General features: G+C 39.7%; 2 protein-coding genes across 2 annotated transcripts; one reads left to right on the top strand and one right to left on the bottom strand.

Moving 5' to 3' along the window:
- The first annotated feature begins 2,149 nt into the window (after positions 1–2,149).
- On the top strand, positions 2,150–10,055 carry FGB (fibrinogen beta chain). Its single transcript, XM_010204917.2, has 8 exons — positions 2,150–2,224; positions 3,721–3,924; positions 5,156–5,339; positions 6,532–6,759; positions 7,337–7,450; positions 7,990–8,112; positions 8,295–8,580; positions 9,469–10,055. Exons 1-8 carry the CDS (start codon positions 2,150–2,152, stop codon positions 9,695–9,697), a joined length of 1,443 nt encoding a protein of 480 aa, XP_010203219.1. The 3' UTR covers positions 9,698–10,055.
- A 2,905-nt stretch (positions 10,056–12,960) lies between these two features.
- FGA (fibrinogen alpha chain) lies at positions 12,961–19,145 on the bottom strand. The gene is made up of 6 exons (XM_010204922.2): positions 19,095–19,145; positions 17,174–17,302; positions 15,950–16,133; positions 15,498–15,643; positions 14,049–15,126; positions 12,961–13,670 (listed from the first exon to the last, which is right to left on the bottom strand). The coding sequence occupies exons 1-6, from the start codon at positions 19,143–19,145 to the stop codon at positions 12,961–12,963; spliced, it is 2,298 nt and encodes a 765-aa protein (XP_010203224.2).

Raw genomic sequence — 19,145 nt, forward strand, 5'->3', positions numbered from 1 at the left:
TCTGCTGCCAACTTTTTTCTCTGTATATGAATATGTTTGCCAGTATAGATTGCTTTGTATGGGGTTCCAGATTTGGACTGTTTCTTTTCAATAAAAACTCCCCAGGCAAAACCTTTGAAATGTAGACAAGGCCTCTACTTACCAGATGAGTGGTTGCATGATCTCTGTCCTGAGGTATCTGCTCATTTGACACAAAGCTGGAAACCCACTTTGGTAAGACATGTATGTGTTGTTCATGGTAAATCCCCAGGAAGACTCAACCACCCAGCTCTCTTGAGGAAATCAATGAAAAATACTGGAGCTGGGGGTGTCAAGGGATGAGTTTGAAAGGGGAAATCCCATCTGAAGGTAGGTAAGACCTGGGGATTTCCCATACTGGGACTCTGAAGCAGGCTTGGAGGCTCCTGTGCCAACCACTGTCATTCAATCCCTGACACTCTGTGCACGGCCACAACCATGTTTCTTCACAAGGGAGTGAAGAGTACTTAAAACCTGAAGAAGGATATCGTAATTTACAGCAGAATATGGTTATGGTTTCAGAATGGATTTAAGACAAATATCATACATTAAGTTTTGTTTGTACTGAGCCAGGATAATTTTAGAGTAAGTTTCTAGCTCACACCTAGTGAGATCTTGTGTTAGTTCTGCTGTGCCATGACCTACCCATAAGCTCTGGGCAAGAGTTCTGCATCACTTTGTCTCTTCCGTATATGTTAGATGAGGGTGACTGGACTTCCCTCAGAGGTACATGGAGAAAAAACTGCAGATTTAAGATTGTGAGGTGCGTGGAAACTGGTAATATCTTGGCTAGTATCTTGAAGTGGAAAAAAATTATTAATGATGTCATTCTATGCCTTAGGCAGATTTATTTAATTGCTGTAGAGAGAAGTTTGTGTTCTTCCAAATGTAATAGTGTTGGTGATGTCTCCATGCAAGGGATCAAATTCAGTGGAGTTAGAACTCCTCAACCCACTGCTGAATTTTGTCCAAGCTGTTTAATAATTAAACCAGTCAGGTTAAAGAGTTTCAATATTTTGGGAATCTCCATACTTTACAAGAATTCTGACACTGTCATGAATACAGGAAAAATACCTAAACCGAGCAATTTTAGCCATTCTTACATTTGCTTACCGTAAAATTTGCCACTCCATCAAGGTGGTCTTTGAAATGGAACATCAGCTTATGGTTTGCGTCTCCTCATGTCTTCAAACACCAATATGAGTGACTTCAAAAAATGTCCTAGCCCTCCCTTGGCACATTTTATTTAATTTAGTATACTATGATCATTTATAATGCACAAAAAAATCACAGGATGTAAAGACACTGAAATGTTAAAACTTTGCTAATATGAATGCAATAATGTGCCATACTCTTATAAAGCAGCAGAAAGTGTGTTTGAGTATTCCACTATGATTACAAGTTACGTCATGATGTATTCTTTTAAACAATTATTAAAAGTATTTAGGTAATGTTTGACAGATATACTTGTGGTATTAAAAAAGGAAAGCAGTAAATTAATATGTAAAATTTTATTATTTTAGTTCACTTACAATGTTACATTGCTAAAGTAATGGAATAGCATTGTTTTATGCTTATAATATTCTTCTGGACTTTAATTAGATCACAACATTTTCATTCAAAATTATTAATGTAATGAACTTTTTTTTTGCTCATGCACTTAAAGAGAGCTTAAGACTTGCATGCCTATCCAGATACCATCAGATACATTTAAAGAATATAGCCATCTGTATGACGTGAGTCTAGTTTAACATCTGATGATGTCTCTTTTCTTTGGATGTTCACCTTTTCAATTGTTTCAAGGCTTTTTATTTTTGAGAAAATGGTAAGCTTGTGCAATCTGAATAGGAGATGCTTTTAAGGACTATCTATTTGATGCTGGCATCAACAGAGGTCTCTGGGACATGTAGATAAGAGCTGTCCCGAGAAATTGCTCAATAACAAATGTATTCAGGCACACAGTGAAGGGTTGAATATTAACAGAGATACAGTGATTGCTCAGAAAGGTTGATCCTCTTACTGTCAAGCTGGAAAAGAGAGTTGCTACCTATATATAGGAACAGAGAGGACCTTTCCTTGTCAGAGCTGATGGTGACAAAAAGTCACTGAGCTGATCAAGCAAGCCAGCACCATGAGACTGCTCCTGCTGCTCCTGCTCTGTGTTTCCTCTGTTAGATCCCAGGGCTCTGTTGACTATGATGAAGAGGTTGTAATACTGGTCATAATTAATAATAATAGTAAAAATTTAAAATTTCATTTAATTGCATGCATGATTTAGCTTTTGGGTATTAGCTAAGTTAGAAGCTGTGGGAAAAAAAAATGATCCAGTTTTTTTCCTCCTTGAAGTATTCAAAGAAATAACCTTTGTATTGTTTCTTCATGCATATGTGCCTGCACGGTAGTTATTTTCTTCCTATTTGTTTTCTTTTTCTGTAGGGAATGAAGAAAGCCTGATGCCAAGATTAGTTATTTAGCTGGATTAATTTAAGGTTATTAATTTAGCAGTGTTGACATATGATATTATAGACAATTGATAATATCAGGTGCAAGGGAGCAGAAATGTGTGGTTAATCATGTCCTGTCTCTTAGTAAAAACTTTTCTATGGTTTAATAGACATTGAAAAAAAAATTAATTGCCAGTTCATATAGCTTTTATGTTGAAAATTGAGACATAGTAATTGTTAAAAAAAGAGGCAAACAATGATGATCTGCCTAAACCAACAGTTTAACCTATATTTAGTTTTGTTTAAATAAGATATTTTAATGGGAAATACAATTTAGAATCTCAGTATGGGGTTTTTTAAAAATCCCTGAAAAACTGAAATAGGTTGGGGTAATCAGAAATGAGATTATTTTATGTTTTAAAATCTAAGCATTTACAGCTGTATGTTCACCACGGATAACACCACTATGCAAAATAATTTTCAGCAATTTTATTATTTGTATGCTGCCTCCTTTTGAAACTACTTGAAGCCTCTGATCCTGGATCCTCATATGTTTGTTGTTTGTAGCTGAGTCTGAGTAGGATTGGAGATGGTCAAAGATTTTGATTCAGTAATTCAAACAACTGTTGATCCAAATGGTTTAGTTTCAACAAATGCTTAGAGGCTAGGTCTGTTTTCCTTGCTCTTAGAGATGAGGAATGTGTTTATCAGGGGAGCTCCAAAAACCTACCCTGAGAATGTTATTGCATGCTTTTCCTAATTCCATCAGTTAATAGCTGTCATGTAGCCTGAGATCTGATGAAATATTTTGCTGTGGCTTGGTTTTCTGAGACCTTTCAAATTTTCCTGTAGCCCAATGAAAAATTGATGAATATTCTTCTTAGTCCCCAAAATATCTAATTACTGGGTTTTTTTGATCCTACTACTTCAAGTTTTATGGTACTTAGTGGCTCTGAACTATATAAGCTTTATTTCTTGGTCAGAACAGCTGTTTAAATACTGTTTTGCTTTGACCTGGAAGGCTTTTTAGTTTATCTATATCTATGTAGAAGGAGTGTGACATAAGGGAGGATGTGGCAATGACTTTTACATAATGTCAGTGTAATATTTCCATTATTGCTTTTTTTCATTCCATTCAATGATTTTCCTTGCAGTTTAAAACACTAAGGAGTGATGAAGAGATACCTCCGTCCTGTGCATTACATTTTACAGTAGCAACCTCAGATTCAGAGCATTTCTTCTCTCCCTGGCTTTGCAGGATGACAGCCCTCAGCTTGTGGTTCGAGGCCACCGACCGCTGGACAAAAGGCGAGAAGCAGCCCCCACACTCAGGCCCGTGGCCCCTCCCATCAGCGGAATGGGATACCAGCCCCGGCCCCCAAAGCGGGTGAAGCCTGGAGACAAGAAAGAACGTATCATCTACCCTGACGCTGGTGGCTGCAAGCATCCCCTGGAGGAACTGGTATGTCTGTTGAGGCAGCTGATAACAGACTGTCCTTTTCTTCTAGTGCACCCAGCACTGAGTTTTCTTCACGAAAAGCAACCCCACTTAAAGAAGATCAACTTTTCTTCATTTTGCTTCAGTTTGCTAGGACTGTGTTCAGAAGAGCAATGTCACAGTGTCTATGGGACTAGTCACAGAGTTAGGTAGCCTTCAGTGAAGATGGAGACATTAGAATTGAACCATATATGAGAAAAGGAAAGATCTGTGGGTTAGCCTGCACTGTCCATGTGGCTTTTCACGGGTATCTAATGAGGGCAGAAGAAAGCTCTGCAGAAACCCTATCTTCAATTTCAGATAATCTCAAGGAACGCTGGAGACCAAAAAAAGGCCGAACCTGCTGTCTCTTTCTTAAAATTTGTTTCAAACCATGATTAAAGTCTACCCTCAGTCAGTGCCCCAGCTCTTCCAGAAGAGTGTGCAAGCATGCTCAAGTATGGCATACTCCTCACTGCCTTGCAGGAGTCTGTCACACTGTCCCTTCTGTGCTCTCTGCTGGAAGCTGCAGTGGTGTTGCAAGGCATCCTAGCATCTGACAGGAAGTCTGAGTGTGGAGCTTTCCCACAAATGAAACCCATTAATGCTTAATGAATACGTGGTTGAGGCAGAATCCCACTGCTGTCTGGGTATTTTAGTTGTCATGGGAGTTCAGAATTTTCCACCTCTTTTTAAAACACTGCAGTGGTTGTTACAGAAGCAGTGGTCCTCATCTTCTTGAGGTGATGATTTTTTAATGACTCTTATGGCCATTTCAGAAGAGATACCTATAACGAGGTGTAGAGAACATGGCTGATTCTTTGGGGCTAATGAAAGAGGAAAGAGGTAGGTATAAATATACACAGACAATAAGTAACTCCTGATAGGCTTTAATCATAGTTCGAGTGTCTGAACACCATGAATATTTACTATTAACCAGATACGGGAACAAAAAAGTGTGAAGAGAGCTTCCAAAGAGCTTCAACAAAAGAGACTTCCTGAGGGACTCAGAGCTCCTTCCTGACTTTTAGACTGCAGCATCTTTGTAGAAGTTGAATGTATTGAGTCCTTATTTAGATGCTTAAATAGCTGATCTCACATCAGTAGCTATTCAGTTATGTTCAAAGCTGTGATAATTCACTGACAAGATTAGAAGCTTTTAGTCTTGACTTTTATTCACAGCCCTTTTTGACTTGTTTTTATTTTACTTTTTAAGGGAGTGCTGTGTCCAACTGGATGTGAGCTGCAAACAACATTGGTAAAACAGGAAAAGAATGTGAAATCTGTTGTTCGTGATCTAAAGGACAAAGTGAGCAAACTGTCTGAAAGCTCTACAACTTTCTATGAATATGTGAATGTTCTGGATGATAAGTTGATAAAGACACAAAAACAAAGAAAAGGTATGCTTCTTCTATGAATTAGTAGTGTAAATGCAGTTCTGTTGGCATTGCTACTGTTACTTGTTAGTGGGATTTCTTAAAAAACTTAAAAATACAGCAGAATATCTATCAAAAGGGGGTTCCATGGTCATGTCTTCTTAAATCTTACAAAAAAGATCCTTTGAGAGAGGCAAAGAAGTGGTTGATAATAAACATGAGCCAGCAATGTGCCCTCATTGCCAAGAAGGCCAATGGCATCCTGGGATGCTTCAAGAAGAATGTGGCCAGTAGGTCAAGGGAGGTTCTTCTCCCCCTCTACTCTGCCCTGGTGAGGCCTCATCTGGAATCCTGTGTCCAGTTCTGGGCTCCTCAGCTCAAGAGGGACAGAGAAGTTCTGAAGAGAGTCCAGCACAGGGCCACCAAGATAATCAGGGGACTGGAGCATCTTCCTTATGAAGAGAAGCTATGGGAACCGGGGCTGTTTAGTCTAGAGAAGAGGAGACTGCGGGGTGATCTCATTAATATTTACAAACATATAAATGGTGGGTGTCAGGAAGATGACGTGACACTTTTTGCATTGTATCTGGTGACAGGACAAGGGGTAATGGAAAGAAGCTGGAACACTAAAAATTCTGTTTAAATATAAGGAAAAAACTATTTTACTGTGAGAGTGAGAGAGCCCTGGCACAGGCTGCTCAGGGAGGTTGTGGAGTCTCTTTCTCTGGAGGTTTTCAAAACCCACCTGGACACGTTCCTGTGTGACCTGATCTAAATGGCTCTGCTTGAGCAGATGGACTAGATGATCTCTAGAAGTCCCTTCTAACCCCTACCATTCTATGATCTCATACTAAGACAAGACTTATATGAAGCCTCTAAAAGTAAGGGTCGTGTGCTCTTCCCTTACTGGCTTTCCTGTGTCCATCCAGTCCCTTTATACCCAACTCTTGACTTGGCACCATGGCTCCCTGGAAAGAAGCTAATTGTAGTTCTTTGGCAGAGTATAGCACCACTAATAAATCTACTACCTACGAAAGAAATAGCAACACACACGTGCCACTTTCCTGACAATATCTGCATAGTTTTTTGCACATTGTGGAAAAGTAAGCAAAAGGCTTGAGCCTTCTCAAGTTGTGCTTACAGATTGTTCTTTGTTACTTTATAACTGGAAAACCTGATGGAAACTAATCTGCTTTTCATCTCTTTGCATTTCTAGACAACGATGATATATTTTCTCAGTACAACACAGAAGTGGAATTGCATTATAATTATATAAAGGATAATCTAGACAATAATATCCCATCTAGCCTCAGAGTCCTTCGTGCAGTTGTGGATTCTTTACACAAAAAGATACAAAAACTAGAAAATGCCATTGCAACCCAGGTGGACTACTGCCGTTCCCCATGTGTTGTTTCCTGTAATATTCCAGTGGTTTCAGGCAAAGGTACTCATTCAACTATCTCTTCTCCCATTTATATCACTGTGCTAATTCATAGATGCATCATTCATTTAGTTTGAATGTGTCTCTGAAGCCTGTGTTGTTGATTAGGATAGCAGGAAAGATGGAAAGTGATCCTAAATGAAAAAAGAAGTCTTTTACAGATGCCCATACTGGTCAAAACAAAGCCCCTCTTACCCAACATCAGTCATTACGGCCAGTAGCATTTTAAAGAAGTAGTATTTCAGGGTCTTTGTAAGGTGGAGGTGATATGTTTGTGACCTTTGAGTTTTTCAGTCAAGAAAAGTTCTTTTTTCACAAGCCTGTCTAGTTCTAAAAGTCATTCCATCACTCAGTTTGAACTTTTAGAAATTCTTATTTGGTAATGTAAAGCAATGCAGGTGCACTGTTCTTTCTTCCTTGATTCTTTCCCAGAAATTGCTCTGTATCACAGAAATCAAAATGAAAGCAGAATTGTATATGTATTTTTTAACTTGTTCCCTTATAAACAACAAGCCAAAGAACATTGTTGAAGGTGTTCACACCCCTTTCAGTAATAGATTTTTCTGGTTAATTCTTGCAGAATGTGAGGACATTATCAGAAAGGGAGGCGAGACATCTGAAATGTACCTCATCCAGCCAGATCCCTTCGTCAAACCATACAGAGTATACTGTGACATGCAAACAGATAATGGAGGTTAGTATGCAAAAAAAAAAAAGTAAAATATTAATATAGATGCCCTTCCAATGTTAGTAATTTGCATTTTATACAAATTAATATGGAGTTATTACTTTTGTCATTACTTGAGAATTGCCTGATTGACTTGTTCAGAAAAGTCTTGTTGGTCATCTTCAGATGCGCAGTGGGATGCTTCTATAATGAAGTTGGGAATAAATTTCTGGGATAGAGTTGGTAAATAAAAATGTATCTTACAAGGATGGACAGTCTATGGGTGGGTAGGTAAGGACAGCCTGGCTTACCCTGCTACTATGTGCTAGGCAAAAGACCAGGGCAGTCCTACATGTTCTGCTTTTTCCACCTTCCCATATGAAGCAAGCTGCTACTTAAGTGTAAGTAAAAATGGCAAGACTGAGCTCATAAGCAGTGAAAACTCAGACCTGCCACAAGGAAACCATATGCTCTGCTTGTCTTGAGATGAAGATAAATGGCTGTGTCTTAATGTTTCATGCTCCTTTCTTAATAGCAATTTAATCTAAACACTGTTGCTCCTGCAGGCTGGACTTTGATTCAAAACCGCCAGGATGGCAGTGTTAATTTCGGAAGAGTGTGGGATCAATATAAAAAAGGATTTGGAAATGTTGCGAAGAGCGGAGGGAAAAACTACTGTGATACACCAGGTAAAACGTTGAGCATGAAACACAAATGGCTCTTCTTAATTAAACTATTTTCTCATAATCTTTGAAGCTCTTTGATTTTTTAAAATTGTCTAGTCCACTTTGGCAGACCTACAGGCAAATCATAAAGTTGCCTTCCAGTATATGATGAAGTCTGTTTCACAGAGCTCTTAATTGTTTCTCAGGTGAATATTGGCTGGGAAATGACAAGATCAGCCAGCTTACCAAAATAGGGCCCACTGAAGTTTTAATTGAAATGGAAGACTGGAATGGTGATAAAGTATCTGCTCATTATGGAGGTTTCACCATACAGAATGAAGGAAACAAGTATCAGCTTTCAGTTAGTAACTACAAAGGCAATGCAGGCAACGCACTAATGGAAGGAGCTTCGCAGGTGCATGGAGAAAACAGGACAATGACCATTCACAATGGCATGTTCTTCAGTACTTATGACAGAGACAATGATGGATGGTATGTACTTGCATTAGACATCAAAATAAAAGAGAGCTTAAAACAGAGCTGAATATAGAATACTTCTCTAATATTCTGTTAGCTTTCACAGCATTTTTTAGTATCTTAAAATATGTTTTATCCCTGCAAGTTACCAGTCAAATGTCCTTGCTATTCTCTCGGTGTAGCTAAGAGCAGGTAAAATTACATATTGGGTTAGTGCTGCTCCACAACAAAGTAAGAAGCAAGCATGCTGAATTTTATTGATTCCATGAATGATGTTACCATAGACAAATCAGCAAATCTGTGTGCAATATATTAATTGTCAGAGACTGATGGTGACAGTGCTACGGATACTTTCTTGCTTAAGTAGGAATTTTGCTACTCACTCCAGTAACAGGTAATCGGTCCTGAGGGAAGAGACAGCATGTCCTATTTATAAAACAAAGTTCTGCCTACTCAAAAGACAGGACCACAGTTGTAAAGTACATAATTTAGCAGTGTATCTCCAAATGATGTGCTATGCCTTTATCTTAATACCCGATTACGTATTAATTTTAAAAAGAACGGTTTACATTGAGGAAGATGTAAATTTTAATTGGTTTATATCTTTCAATTGCATTGTTATTCCAGTTATCATTAAGAACTGCAAGTAACTGTGCTTATCAATTGGAAAATTAAAATTACCAACATGATGTAGCTAAAGTTTGACTTTTATTATCTGCTTCACCTTCCAAATACACTGCATAGCACACACTTGAAATGGTCAATGTTTTACGGAAAGTTCAGAGAGGATATTAAATGTTTGTTCTGATTTGAAAATCTCCTGCAAGAGCAGGTGTATGTGCTCTGTTGATCTGTTTGTTTACAGTTCATTTGTCACTCTCAACATTTTTTTCCCCTCCTCAGGTTAACTACAGATCCAAGAAAACAGTGCTCCAAAGAAGATGGTGGTGGGTGGTGGTACAACCGCTGCCACTCAGCCAACCCCAATGGCAGATACTACTGGGGAGGGACCTACAGCTGGGATATGGCAAAACATGGTACAGATGATGGTGTTGTATGGATGAACTGGAAAGGATCCTGGTACTCAATGAAGAAGATGAGCATGAAAATCAGACCATACTTTCCACATTAACTGTTACCAAATGTACAGAATTAGGGATTTTCTTTTAATATTTTTACATAGTTATCTTTTTAGACAAACACAGTATTCAGGCTTGTCTTTACATATGGGGACCAAATATATATATGTGAGCGTATTGTGACCTAAAGTGAAAAGCTATGTCAACTGTAAATCGAAATCTGACCAATGAAAATAACTCAAAAATGTATTTTGTTCCATTTTTTATTTGTTCACAAGACGGAAGTAACCAGTTCAAAAAAAACACCGATAAAAATCCCCAAACCCCAACTCGTTTCACTCTTTTACAAAGGACTTCTGTACCCCGTTTGAAGAGGGAGAGAATTATTTTTAAATGTTTTCTAAAAATTAAATAAAGCCTTAAAATGAAAGTTTGCTATCATGATTCCTAAAGTGTTTATGCGTTATCCCTGAAGAAGCAAACACATTTTACTAAATAGGGGCAGTAATTTTCTTTTGTATGAAAAAGGTCATGATAGTCACCTGTGTAACAAGTTGAGAAGGAATAAAGTGAAAAGATAATATCCTACAAATGGGTAGGTCAATAGCCACTTAGTTCAAATCCTGTATGCTGGATAAAATATGCCCTTTCCTGGGACCTGGCTCACATACTGTGACTCAATATCACTTCCACCATCCCATGTCCTTTTATCATAGAATTAAAATACAATATTAGAAGACCTGGCTGGTGCGTCTTTCACACAATCACTATAATGGGACTAGAGCAATTAGTGACTTGAACCATAGAGAAGGTGGAGAATTTCCAAACCTTGGTCAGCAGGATTAAATTCTCACAGGGGGCTGCCTTCTTCCACAAAGGAAGGGACTCAGATCAGTAGTGGCAGATTAATCCCATCTGAAGCATTTCAGGTAAGGGCCCAGGAGAAGAAGGAGGAGGCATCACGACAGCATCTCATTATGTGAGCGCAAATGTTCAGCATCTGAGACTAAGGAACAAAACCACAAGGTGTAAAGCAGAAGTCAGTGTTCAAAAGCATAAATGTTTCTCCGCTTTATATGGCTGTAAATAGTTTTGTGTGGAGCTGTTTCTGGTAAGGGGAAGGGGTTGTAAAGATGGCTCCTGTAAGAAGTTCCTCAAAACTCTCCCCAGCTCTAAGCCAGACCCACTCTGGGGCTGAGCCAATTACACACCTCCATGATCAGCTTTTTAAGAAGAAGCTGGAAGAAGAGGCTTCTTCCTGTTCCTTCTTGTTCTGCCTTCTTTTTCCAGCTAGTGGTGGTGCAAGGAGTTGCATGAGAGAGAAACAACCATGTGAACTCCAAGGTCAGTGAGGGAAGAGAGGAGGAGCTGTGCTGGAGCAGAGACTCCCCTGCATCCTGTGGAGAGAACTGGTGAAGCTGAGAGTTGTTCGTACTTCGTTAAAGACCCTGCATTATGGGCAGTGACTATGACCAGAGGAGGCTGTGTCCTGTGTGAGGGACCTTGTATCTGCAGGAGCTGTAACTCCTGGGAAGAACCAATGCCAGAGATGTTCACTGGGGACTATGTCCCATGGGAGGGACCCTGTATCAGAGCAGGGGAAGAATGCCAGGAGTCATCCTCATCTGAGAAAAGAGAAGCGGCAGAGCCCATCTGTGAGAGACTGACCACATCCCCCACTCCCTGCCCCCCGTACTGTTGAGGGGGGAGGAGGTAGAGATATCAGGAGCAGTGAGCTGGGCCTGGGAAGAAAGGAGGGGTGGGGGAAGGAGATTTTGAAGTGCTGGTTGTATTTTTCTCATCATCCTGCCCTGTTTTTCCTTTTTGTTCTGTTCTGTTTCTTGTAGATAGTAGAACAAACTTTCCTACTTTCCTCTCTAAGTCAAATACTGGAGTCTGTTTTGCCCAGAACCGTAATTGACAGCAAGCCCTCCCTGCCCTTGTCTCCATCCTCAACATCCTTGGTTATTTTTTTTTTTTGCTCCTCTCTCACTGGGACCTCTGCTACCCTAACAAGGGTGGAGGTGGATGGGGGGCACTGAGCAAGAGACTGTTGTGGTGCTTCATTGCTGGCTGGACGAAACCATGACAAGATGTCTTTGCTCTTCAGCAAACTCTCCAAAAAGATTTAGGCAATGTCAGTGTTTGAGAAGTAGTGAAAAAAAGGCTAAAAGTGAGCTGCTTCACCAGTATTTGATGATGTTAAATGGTATGAAACATGCTGGCCAGTGAAACTAGGGGCAAGGAAATTTGTTCATACTTGTTTCTCAATAGAAGCACAGAAAGGTTAAACATGGCAAATGCTTTTGTAATTTTAGGTCATAAGGTGTAAAGGTAAATAGAGCATGTTCTTGTGTAATCATGTAACCAATGTAACTGTTTTTCCAGGCAGCCAGCTTTTTGCTAAAAAATCATTACCACACACTGTCAACAAGTTGCTGATTTAAACCCTTTGTCGCTAGAATCCCTGCTTAACATGTGCTGAGAAACATTCTAAACCAAGGATATATATACTGTAGTCATCCAGGTGCTCAACATCTTGCTTGATGTAACTGTAACCACAGTCAAAACAGTTTAGTGGTCACTAGAAAATAATGGCTTATTTTGGGAGTTGTATTTTGATGGATTATCATGAATTGTCTTATTTTGAAGCTGTGGTATGCACAGTAAACTACCTAGAATTCATCAATTGAACAGAGGATCTACCTCCATAACCATGAAATCAAAGCTTAAGGTATCCTTAAAAGTCAGTCCTAAAGTGCACGTGTCATTTATCAAAGTGTACTCCCTGTTAGGTGTGTGGAAAAGTGAAAACCCAAACTACCCACAGCTCTTCCTGGGAACTGCCTCCCACCACTGTTATCTCCCCTCAAAATGGAAATGAGAGGAGACAGCCCAGTAACTGTCTTATTCGGACTTTCGTGGGTCACATTAGTGGAGGCAGGAGGAGTCCATGGCTAACATTCTTTCAAATTCTTTTACTTCTTTAACACTCTTAAGCAAAGTAAATAATTCAAATGATAAATATTTTTCTCTCCTGTCAGGATTTGAGCTGACAAAGACATAGATATAGAAGAAGACATAGTCAAAGGCACAGACAAAGTTTATCTAAAAATGAGTTTTGAATCACTGTTTCCTTGAAAAGGTTTCTCAGTTGTAAATAACATGAAATAACTATTTTGTTGACATTAATTATTGTTTATTTTTTAAGCCACAGCTGTGTGCCCAGTTGCCTTTAAATTCACAGAGTAAAGGTACTTATCATGAATCTTTCCAACTTGTAGCCCTAACATAGATCTATAAAAAGCCTGTCTTTCTACAGAGTTTCTATGGGCCTGATTTTCATTCTCACAATTTTGAGAGAATAGTCCGAGGCTTTGAATGGCAGCCAGACCACACCATTTTCAATCTCATAAGGAGTATTGTACCTGGGGTCATAGTGGCCCCCTAGGTAGTAAATGCCATTGAGGTTGGCCGCCTGGCAGCTGTTGTACCACCACCCTCCTCCATACATCTCTGCGCAGCTCTCCTCCCAGCGATCCTGGTCTCGGTCAAAGGTGCTGAATCGCATCTGGGCATGGGACGTGTATTCAGTGCCCTCCTCCAGCCAGCCGGCAACCAGCGCATCCCCAGCCGTCCCCTCATAGGAGGACACAGCAAGGGCGTACCCCTCTGCTTCAGACCCTACCTGCATGATGTACTCTGCATACACAGCATTTCCATCCCAGTCCTCTAACTCTACCCGAAGGAGAGTATCATTCTGAGTCAGCAAGTGGATGTTTTCATTGCCCAGCCACAGCTCTCCTTGCCCTCTGCGATCCACGCTGCCGAAACCGCTCTTGTAGTCTTGCCAGGTCCGGTTAAAATTCACTGATCCATCCATTCTCTGTTGGATCAATAGCCATCCTCCCAAAGTGGTCTCTTGGTCGCAATAAACTGACAAAACCTTATTGGATCCTGCTGGCTTGATTTTGAAAATGCCACTTTTGGCACCAAAAGTGTGTTTCTGGCGGATATCATCACAGTCTAAAAAGAAAAGTTGATCTGGTTTGACAGGAGTTATCAGCAAAATTTAATAAAAGGTTCAGAGGAATCCAAGTACCAATAGCTCTGAGGAAAATTGTTAAACATGTTTTGGACTACAGTAGGTGTAATGACAGGCAACATTAAAAAGAATGCAGAAAAGAAAACTTTACACCACTTAAATTGTGAATTGTCTATGTAATACCCGAGCATTAATGAAATATTTCCGGTTTTGTTTCTGAGGTGGCAACAAACAGACACAGTGCTTACATTTTATCATCACAATGTTTTACTGTGGTATCTAAAACCAATGTGTCAGTTTGGTTACGCATGGAGTTTGGCTCCACTACCTCAGTAACTACTTCTTTGATGCCCGTGTACCTTTCCCAGTGTTGTCTGTCCTTCGCTTCACTGTCCGTCTGAAGCTGCGTGCCTGAAAGTCTGGGGTATCCTCTGCACTCTCATCATGTTGCACCCCACCTAGCTGCTCAGTTATTTCACGGGTCTTTAGTGATTTGGTTTCGAAAGTGGAGCCTCCCTTGTTGAAACTAGAAGAGGCGCTGGTCACTACAGTCTTGGAGTGACTTGCACTGCCAGATGGGAATCCAGATGGCTGAAGGTGAAGTCCTGCAAAGTCATCTTCTTCCTCCTCTCCTAAGTCTGTAAATTTGCCTTTCCCCCCATAAGCCCCTGAATGACTGGATGCTGCAGTACCTAAGTGGCTACCGCCCGTGCCAGTTGCAGAGCCACTAGACGAAACGCTGCTGGATGCACCAAAGTGCTTATTAGCAGTGGATGGAGAGTCAGGGGTAAAAAATGAGTCTAGCTCAGGGAATAAGCTCTCTAGCTTGTGGAAGCTATCTGTCCCACCAATATGGTACATGCTCCCTTCTGCTCCAGCATTTCCTGCTCCTTGTAAATAGGAGCAGTCTGAGCCATCAGAGGAAACCATTTTTTCAACTACTTCTTCTCTAGGGCCATCAGGACCAGTGACAATCTTTTTGGTGGTAGTTTTGGTGCACCTACGAACACTGGAGAAGGTTTTGTCGCCCAGATTATGGGTCTCTCTCCCATGAGTGGGAGTAACTAGTTTGCTGCTGTATGAATGTCCATCCCCCCTTGATTCTGCCAAGTGGTACAAGCTGTCGCCTCGAGAGGGTTTTGTGTCTGTTTCTGGTCTTTCTAAAACCGCTTGCATCTGTCTGATGTTATTAATTATGTTCAGAGCTTGCATTTCTGGGAGGGGCTTATGCTTAAAATGATCAGGCACATTAGAGTCCTTAAGTGGCCTCATTTTCAGTGTGCTCAAGGTGGTTGTTTGAAGTTCTGGGTGCAAGTTGATGGAGTTGGCTTGGGTCAGCTGCTTCTGGATGTTGTCATAGCCTTCTTTGTCCACTTGGTAATCAAAACTTCTAGCACAGGTTCCTTTGCAAGCTCGTATCTTAATATCAATGTCCACCTGCATAAACAGAGAGAAATAATTTCCTTAGGGAGCTTTCCTGACTTTCTTTTATGTGGACTGGGGAAGGTGGGAGCTGGCCTGGTACCTCCCACCTACAGCTAAGCTTTCCCAAAGCTCAGTTTTGAAATCATCCCTGGGTTTATTTCCACTATTCCCACACGGCAGGAAAACAAAACCGAGCTGCACAGGAAGAAACTGTTTTGGGGATTTGCCTCAACAAGGCAGGTCCTGTGAGAGTTGCATCCTGTTTTCTTCCAGAGGGAGCACTACTCACTGTGTACGGTATAATGGATATTCTCTTAGAATACCAGACCCTCTGTCTGTAGCTAAGCCCTGGAAAGAAGGGAAATTACATAGCAGCTGCATACCTCCAAGCGCTTCATCTCCAACACCTGCTCCTGAATGCTGCTCTGCAGAGCTTTAATTCTGTTTACTTGAGTGACAACTCTTTGCTTTAATGCCACAATTCTCCGCCTCAGTTCTCCTGACACATGACCGTAATTCTCATCAATCTCTGAAACAGAAATGCCTCTCAGTCAGCTATGCACTTGTGATTTTCTTTCCTAAAAGAGTACTGTGTTCTAAAATATGTAGATAAATAAAACATATCACTAGAGACATATTTCCCATAGTACTGAGTAGGTACAAATAACATCATTTTTTACTAGTTAATAGTTAAGAGTCTTGTATTACTGTGTTCATACCGGTTCTTGATAATAAGGTCCAGTGCAGCATATATTTTCACTATATATTGCTTATGCACAAAAAAAAAAAAAAAAGAAGCAGCAATGGATAATAAAACTGGGTGCAAGATACTCACGCTGAGCACTGTCCAGGTTTGGTTTTATTAAATTTATGGTTTCCACAACTATCCGATTGGAATTCTTATAGTTGTTTTGATTTTCTGCAAGCAGCTTCTTGATTTTGTCTATTCTGTGACTGTAATCCTGGTCCGTTTCATCAATCAGTCCTTGCATTCTGCAGCCTGATGGACATTTGGTACCCTAAGATTGGAAGAGGGAAATAACTGTGTTAAATTCTTCACAGGTGAACCTTTTTATAGCTTATGTTTGCAGATTTTTGGCCAACACTGAAAAAGTGTTAAAAAAAATAGGGCAAGATTCTGCAGGTTCTCTTCATACGTCCTATCCTATTCATCCAACATCCTCACCAAGGACTTGTGTGACTTAGAGCAAGCCACATCACGACTGATCCTTTACTTCTTATGCTAGGATGCACTAGTGTGAAGTGCATCCTCAAAAAACTGCTGTAAGAGAGGAGCAAGAAACAACCAAACCCTTAGTTTTCCCTCTCTTCTGTTCCTTGGGGGTGAAATAAGACTTTTTCCCCCCCCCTCAAAGGGCTGCTGGAAGTAGAAGTCTGTTTAGTTTGAGCAAGGATGTTAGAGGCCAAAAATTATTTAAGCAAAATTTTCCTTAGAAAAGCTTAATATTCTTACAGACTAAATCTCTTTGCCAAGAATTCATCGAATAAATGTAGTACAAAGACAAGTTGAGATGCAAGAGTCAGGAGAGAGTCAAATGAATAGTTTTTACATGGACATCCTGTCAATGTTTTGAATATTTGACTGAATGTTTTGTCATCTGACTCCCTAAGAAGTAACTAGTGATGTGTAAGTTATTTCTAGTGATTTCTTTTCTTTGTCTCACGTCTTTCTGGTGTCTTGTTTACATCAACTCCGAAAGTGTCAATATCCAAATTGTGAGAAGAATTTATTATTTTTTTCTAGGAATAGCTTGCTTTTATTTCAAAGCTGTTTTCCAGATTTACTTTCTCTTCTGATTCTGCACCCCTGAAGATGTCTCTCTCTTTCTCCTCATTTTTTCTTTCTTTCTTTCTCTCTTTCTTTCTTTCTCACAGAACATCTCTCCAGGCACCCCTGACATGAATTATTACCTATCCTCCCTCAGATCTAAAGCCCAATCGTGTGCTGGCTGCATAGCACCCATTGTAGAGATCCAGATGAGGACCATGAGCACCCTAGTGATGGACTCCACTTTCACCCCCAGTACAAACTGCTCACCCAGTCATCGTCTGCACAGATGGGCCAGTTCTTCTCATATTTGCACGTGGTTTGTGCCATGTGCTCCACAATCCTGGGACCACGCACTCCTGCACCCTCCTTTTCAAAAGTACTCTCTCCATCTTGTGCCTGCCAGGAGAAAAAGAGAAGAACAAAACCAAGCTTAACCAAACAGCTGCCAAGAAAACAGAAACATAACACTGATGTCCTCAAACACTCACTAGCATAGCTGATGCGTGGAGATTACAGTCATCTGGAAAGCATCACACCCACACATGCAAGGCTTTTATTTTAAAATATTTATTATTTCTTGTTAAGAGATGATTGTGCTTGTTTTGTTGGAACAAAGCTTTTCCTCTCTTAAAATTAATGCTGCTATGTAGGGAGCTGGTGATGCTCAGGATATATTATGATAATATCATACCACAGAAACATGGTGTTCTATGTATAAACTAAAATTAACTTGGAATTAAATTGAAAATGGTGAAATTAAAGCAAATACTTAAAAATCCGACATTCTGTTTCCATTTGCTGCGTTATTTCTAAATATCTATTTTCATTCTATCACTTTCAGTCTACACAAAACTGGCTTGAAGATATATATAAAAATAATTTTCCCATTAGTATTTCTGATTTTAATTACAATTTCTAACTGTAAGCTTGTAGCACCAGTTTGCCTGGAATAAAGAGCAAGATAGCTAATAACGTAATGATAAAAATGATAATGTCAGTGATGGATGGATTCCACTGTGCTAATGGAAAGAAGACAACCAAGATTTCCTTCAAACCTGAGAGGAAAAAGTGCATATACACAAGCTAATTATAAGCCAGAGTTAATTCTAAGCCAAAACCTTGTAACGATTCCTACTGTGTTACCATTTAGTAAAAGACTGGAAAATAATTCTTTTTCATGAAAGAAAGCCCTGGTTTAGGGCTTGAGGTGTAATTAGATTTGCCTGGGTTCCTCTGCACACCTTATATTCTTTTCAAGCAGCTTAGTTAGTGCTTGAAAATAGTAATTATAACTTTATATGATGATTAATAATCAATTCTAAGGCAGATCAAGTTTTCGAATTTCTTGCTTTCATGGCCAGAACCTTGTCCCTGGGGAATTGGAATGTCATTATTAAAATCATTAGATTCATGATTATTTGATTCATCCTGAGGATTTGGCCTCTTAAAAATAACAAATAAAAACTCTGATTTTAGTTGGCCTGGGCCCTTTCGGCATTGACAGCTCAAATACAGACTGCTTCTGTTTTGTTCCGTCTGGTTCCTGTAACCTATTTTTTGTTAAAACACACATGGTCTTCAAAAAAACAAAGAGAAATGTAAAGAATCTAGCATAAGATTATGGCCTGAGATCTCAATGAGAAAACAGCAAGGTTATATAGCATAATTGAAAGTCTGTCTCTTTCCTTATCTAAAATTGATTCTTACTTAACTGTAGTTTAACCTGATGCTGGTGCCACAGGAATACTTAGTTTTTAATGTGCATTTTATAAAAAAAAGGTATTTTCTTTCATTTATAGGTGGAAAACTCTGATGAAGTATCATCCAAAGGACAGTAAACGTGAAAATTCCTGACTGGCTGGAGTCACTAGTATCCAGTCAGTTAGCTATAAGACTTACAGCATCACCTATGAACCTATGAATTCATGTTAATATATATGCTTTGCTGCTCGTGAAGCCAGGCAGATTCAGCAAAACTGAATTAAGCAAAACTAGAAAGCTGAATACTCAAGAACTACTAAGGAAAGTCCAATAGTGAAGTGGCTGTAATAAGCTTGTGCAAATGTGTGATTGTATTTTACAAGCTAGGTGACAGCCAAAATGTATCTATCTAATCAACGAACATTAAATAAATGCTCACTCTTCAAAACAGAAAGATATTAAAAGAATCAAGTAAGCAAACTCATACCCAGGCTAAGCTCAGGCACAGCAACGCACAGAGGATCTTCATTGGTATCAT

Source organism: Colius striatus, chromosome 3 (genome assembly GCF_028858725.1).
Source record: "Colius striatus isolate bColStr4 chromosome 3, bColStr4.1.hap1, whole genome shotgun sequence".
NCBI classification, from domain to species: domain Eukaryota; kingdom Metazoa; phylum Chordata; class Aves; order Coliiformes; family Coliidae; genus Colius; species Colius striatus.

Coding starts and splice junctions, on each gene's coding strand:
- FGA (XM_010204922.2), bottom strand. CDS start 19,145: ATGATACCAATGAAGATCCTCTGTGCGTTGCTGTGCCTGAGCTTAGCC. Junction 17,303..19,094: donor TGTGCCTGAGCTTAGCCTGG/GTATGAGTTTGC, acceptor TTCTCCTGGCAG/GCACAAGATGGAGAGAGTAC. Junction 15,644..15,949: donor AAACCTGGACAGTGCTCAGC/GTGAGTATCTTG, acceptor TTTCTGTTTCAG/AGATTGATGAGAATTACGGT.
- FGB (XM_010204917.2), top strand. CDS start 2,150: ATGAGACTGCTCCTGCTGCTCCTGCTCTGTGTTTCCTCTGTTAGATCC. Junction 5,340..6,531: donor GACACAAAAACAAAGAAAAG/GTATGCTTCTTC, acceptor TTGCATTTCTAG/ACAACGATGATATATTTTCT. Junction 8,113..8,294: donor AAACTACTGTGATACACCAG/GTAAAACGTTGA, acceptor ATTGTTTCTCAG/GTGAATATTGGCTGGGAAAT.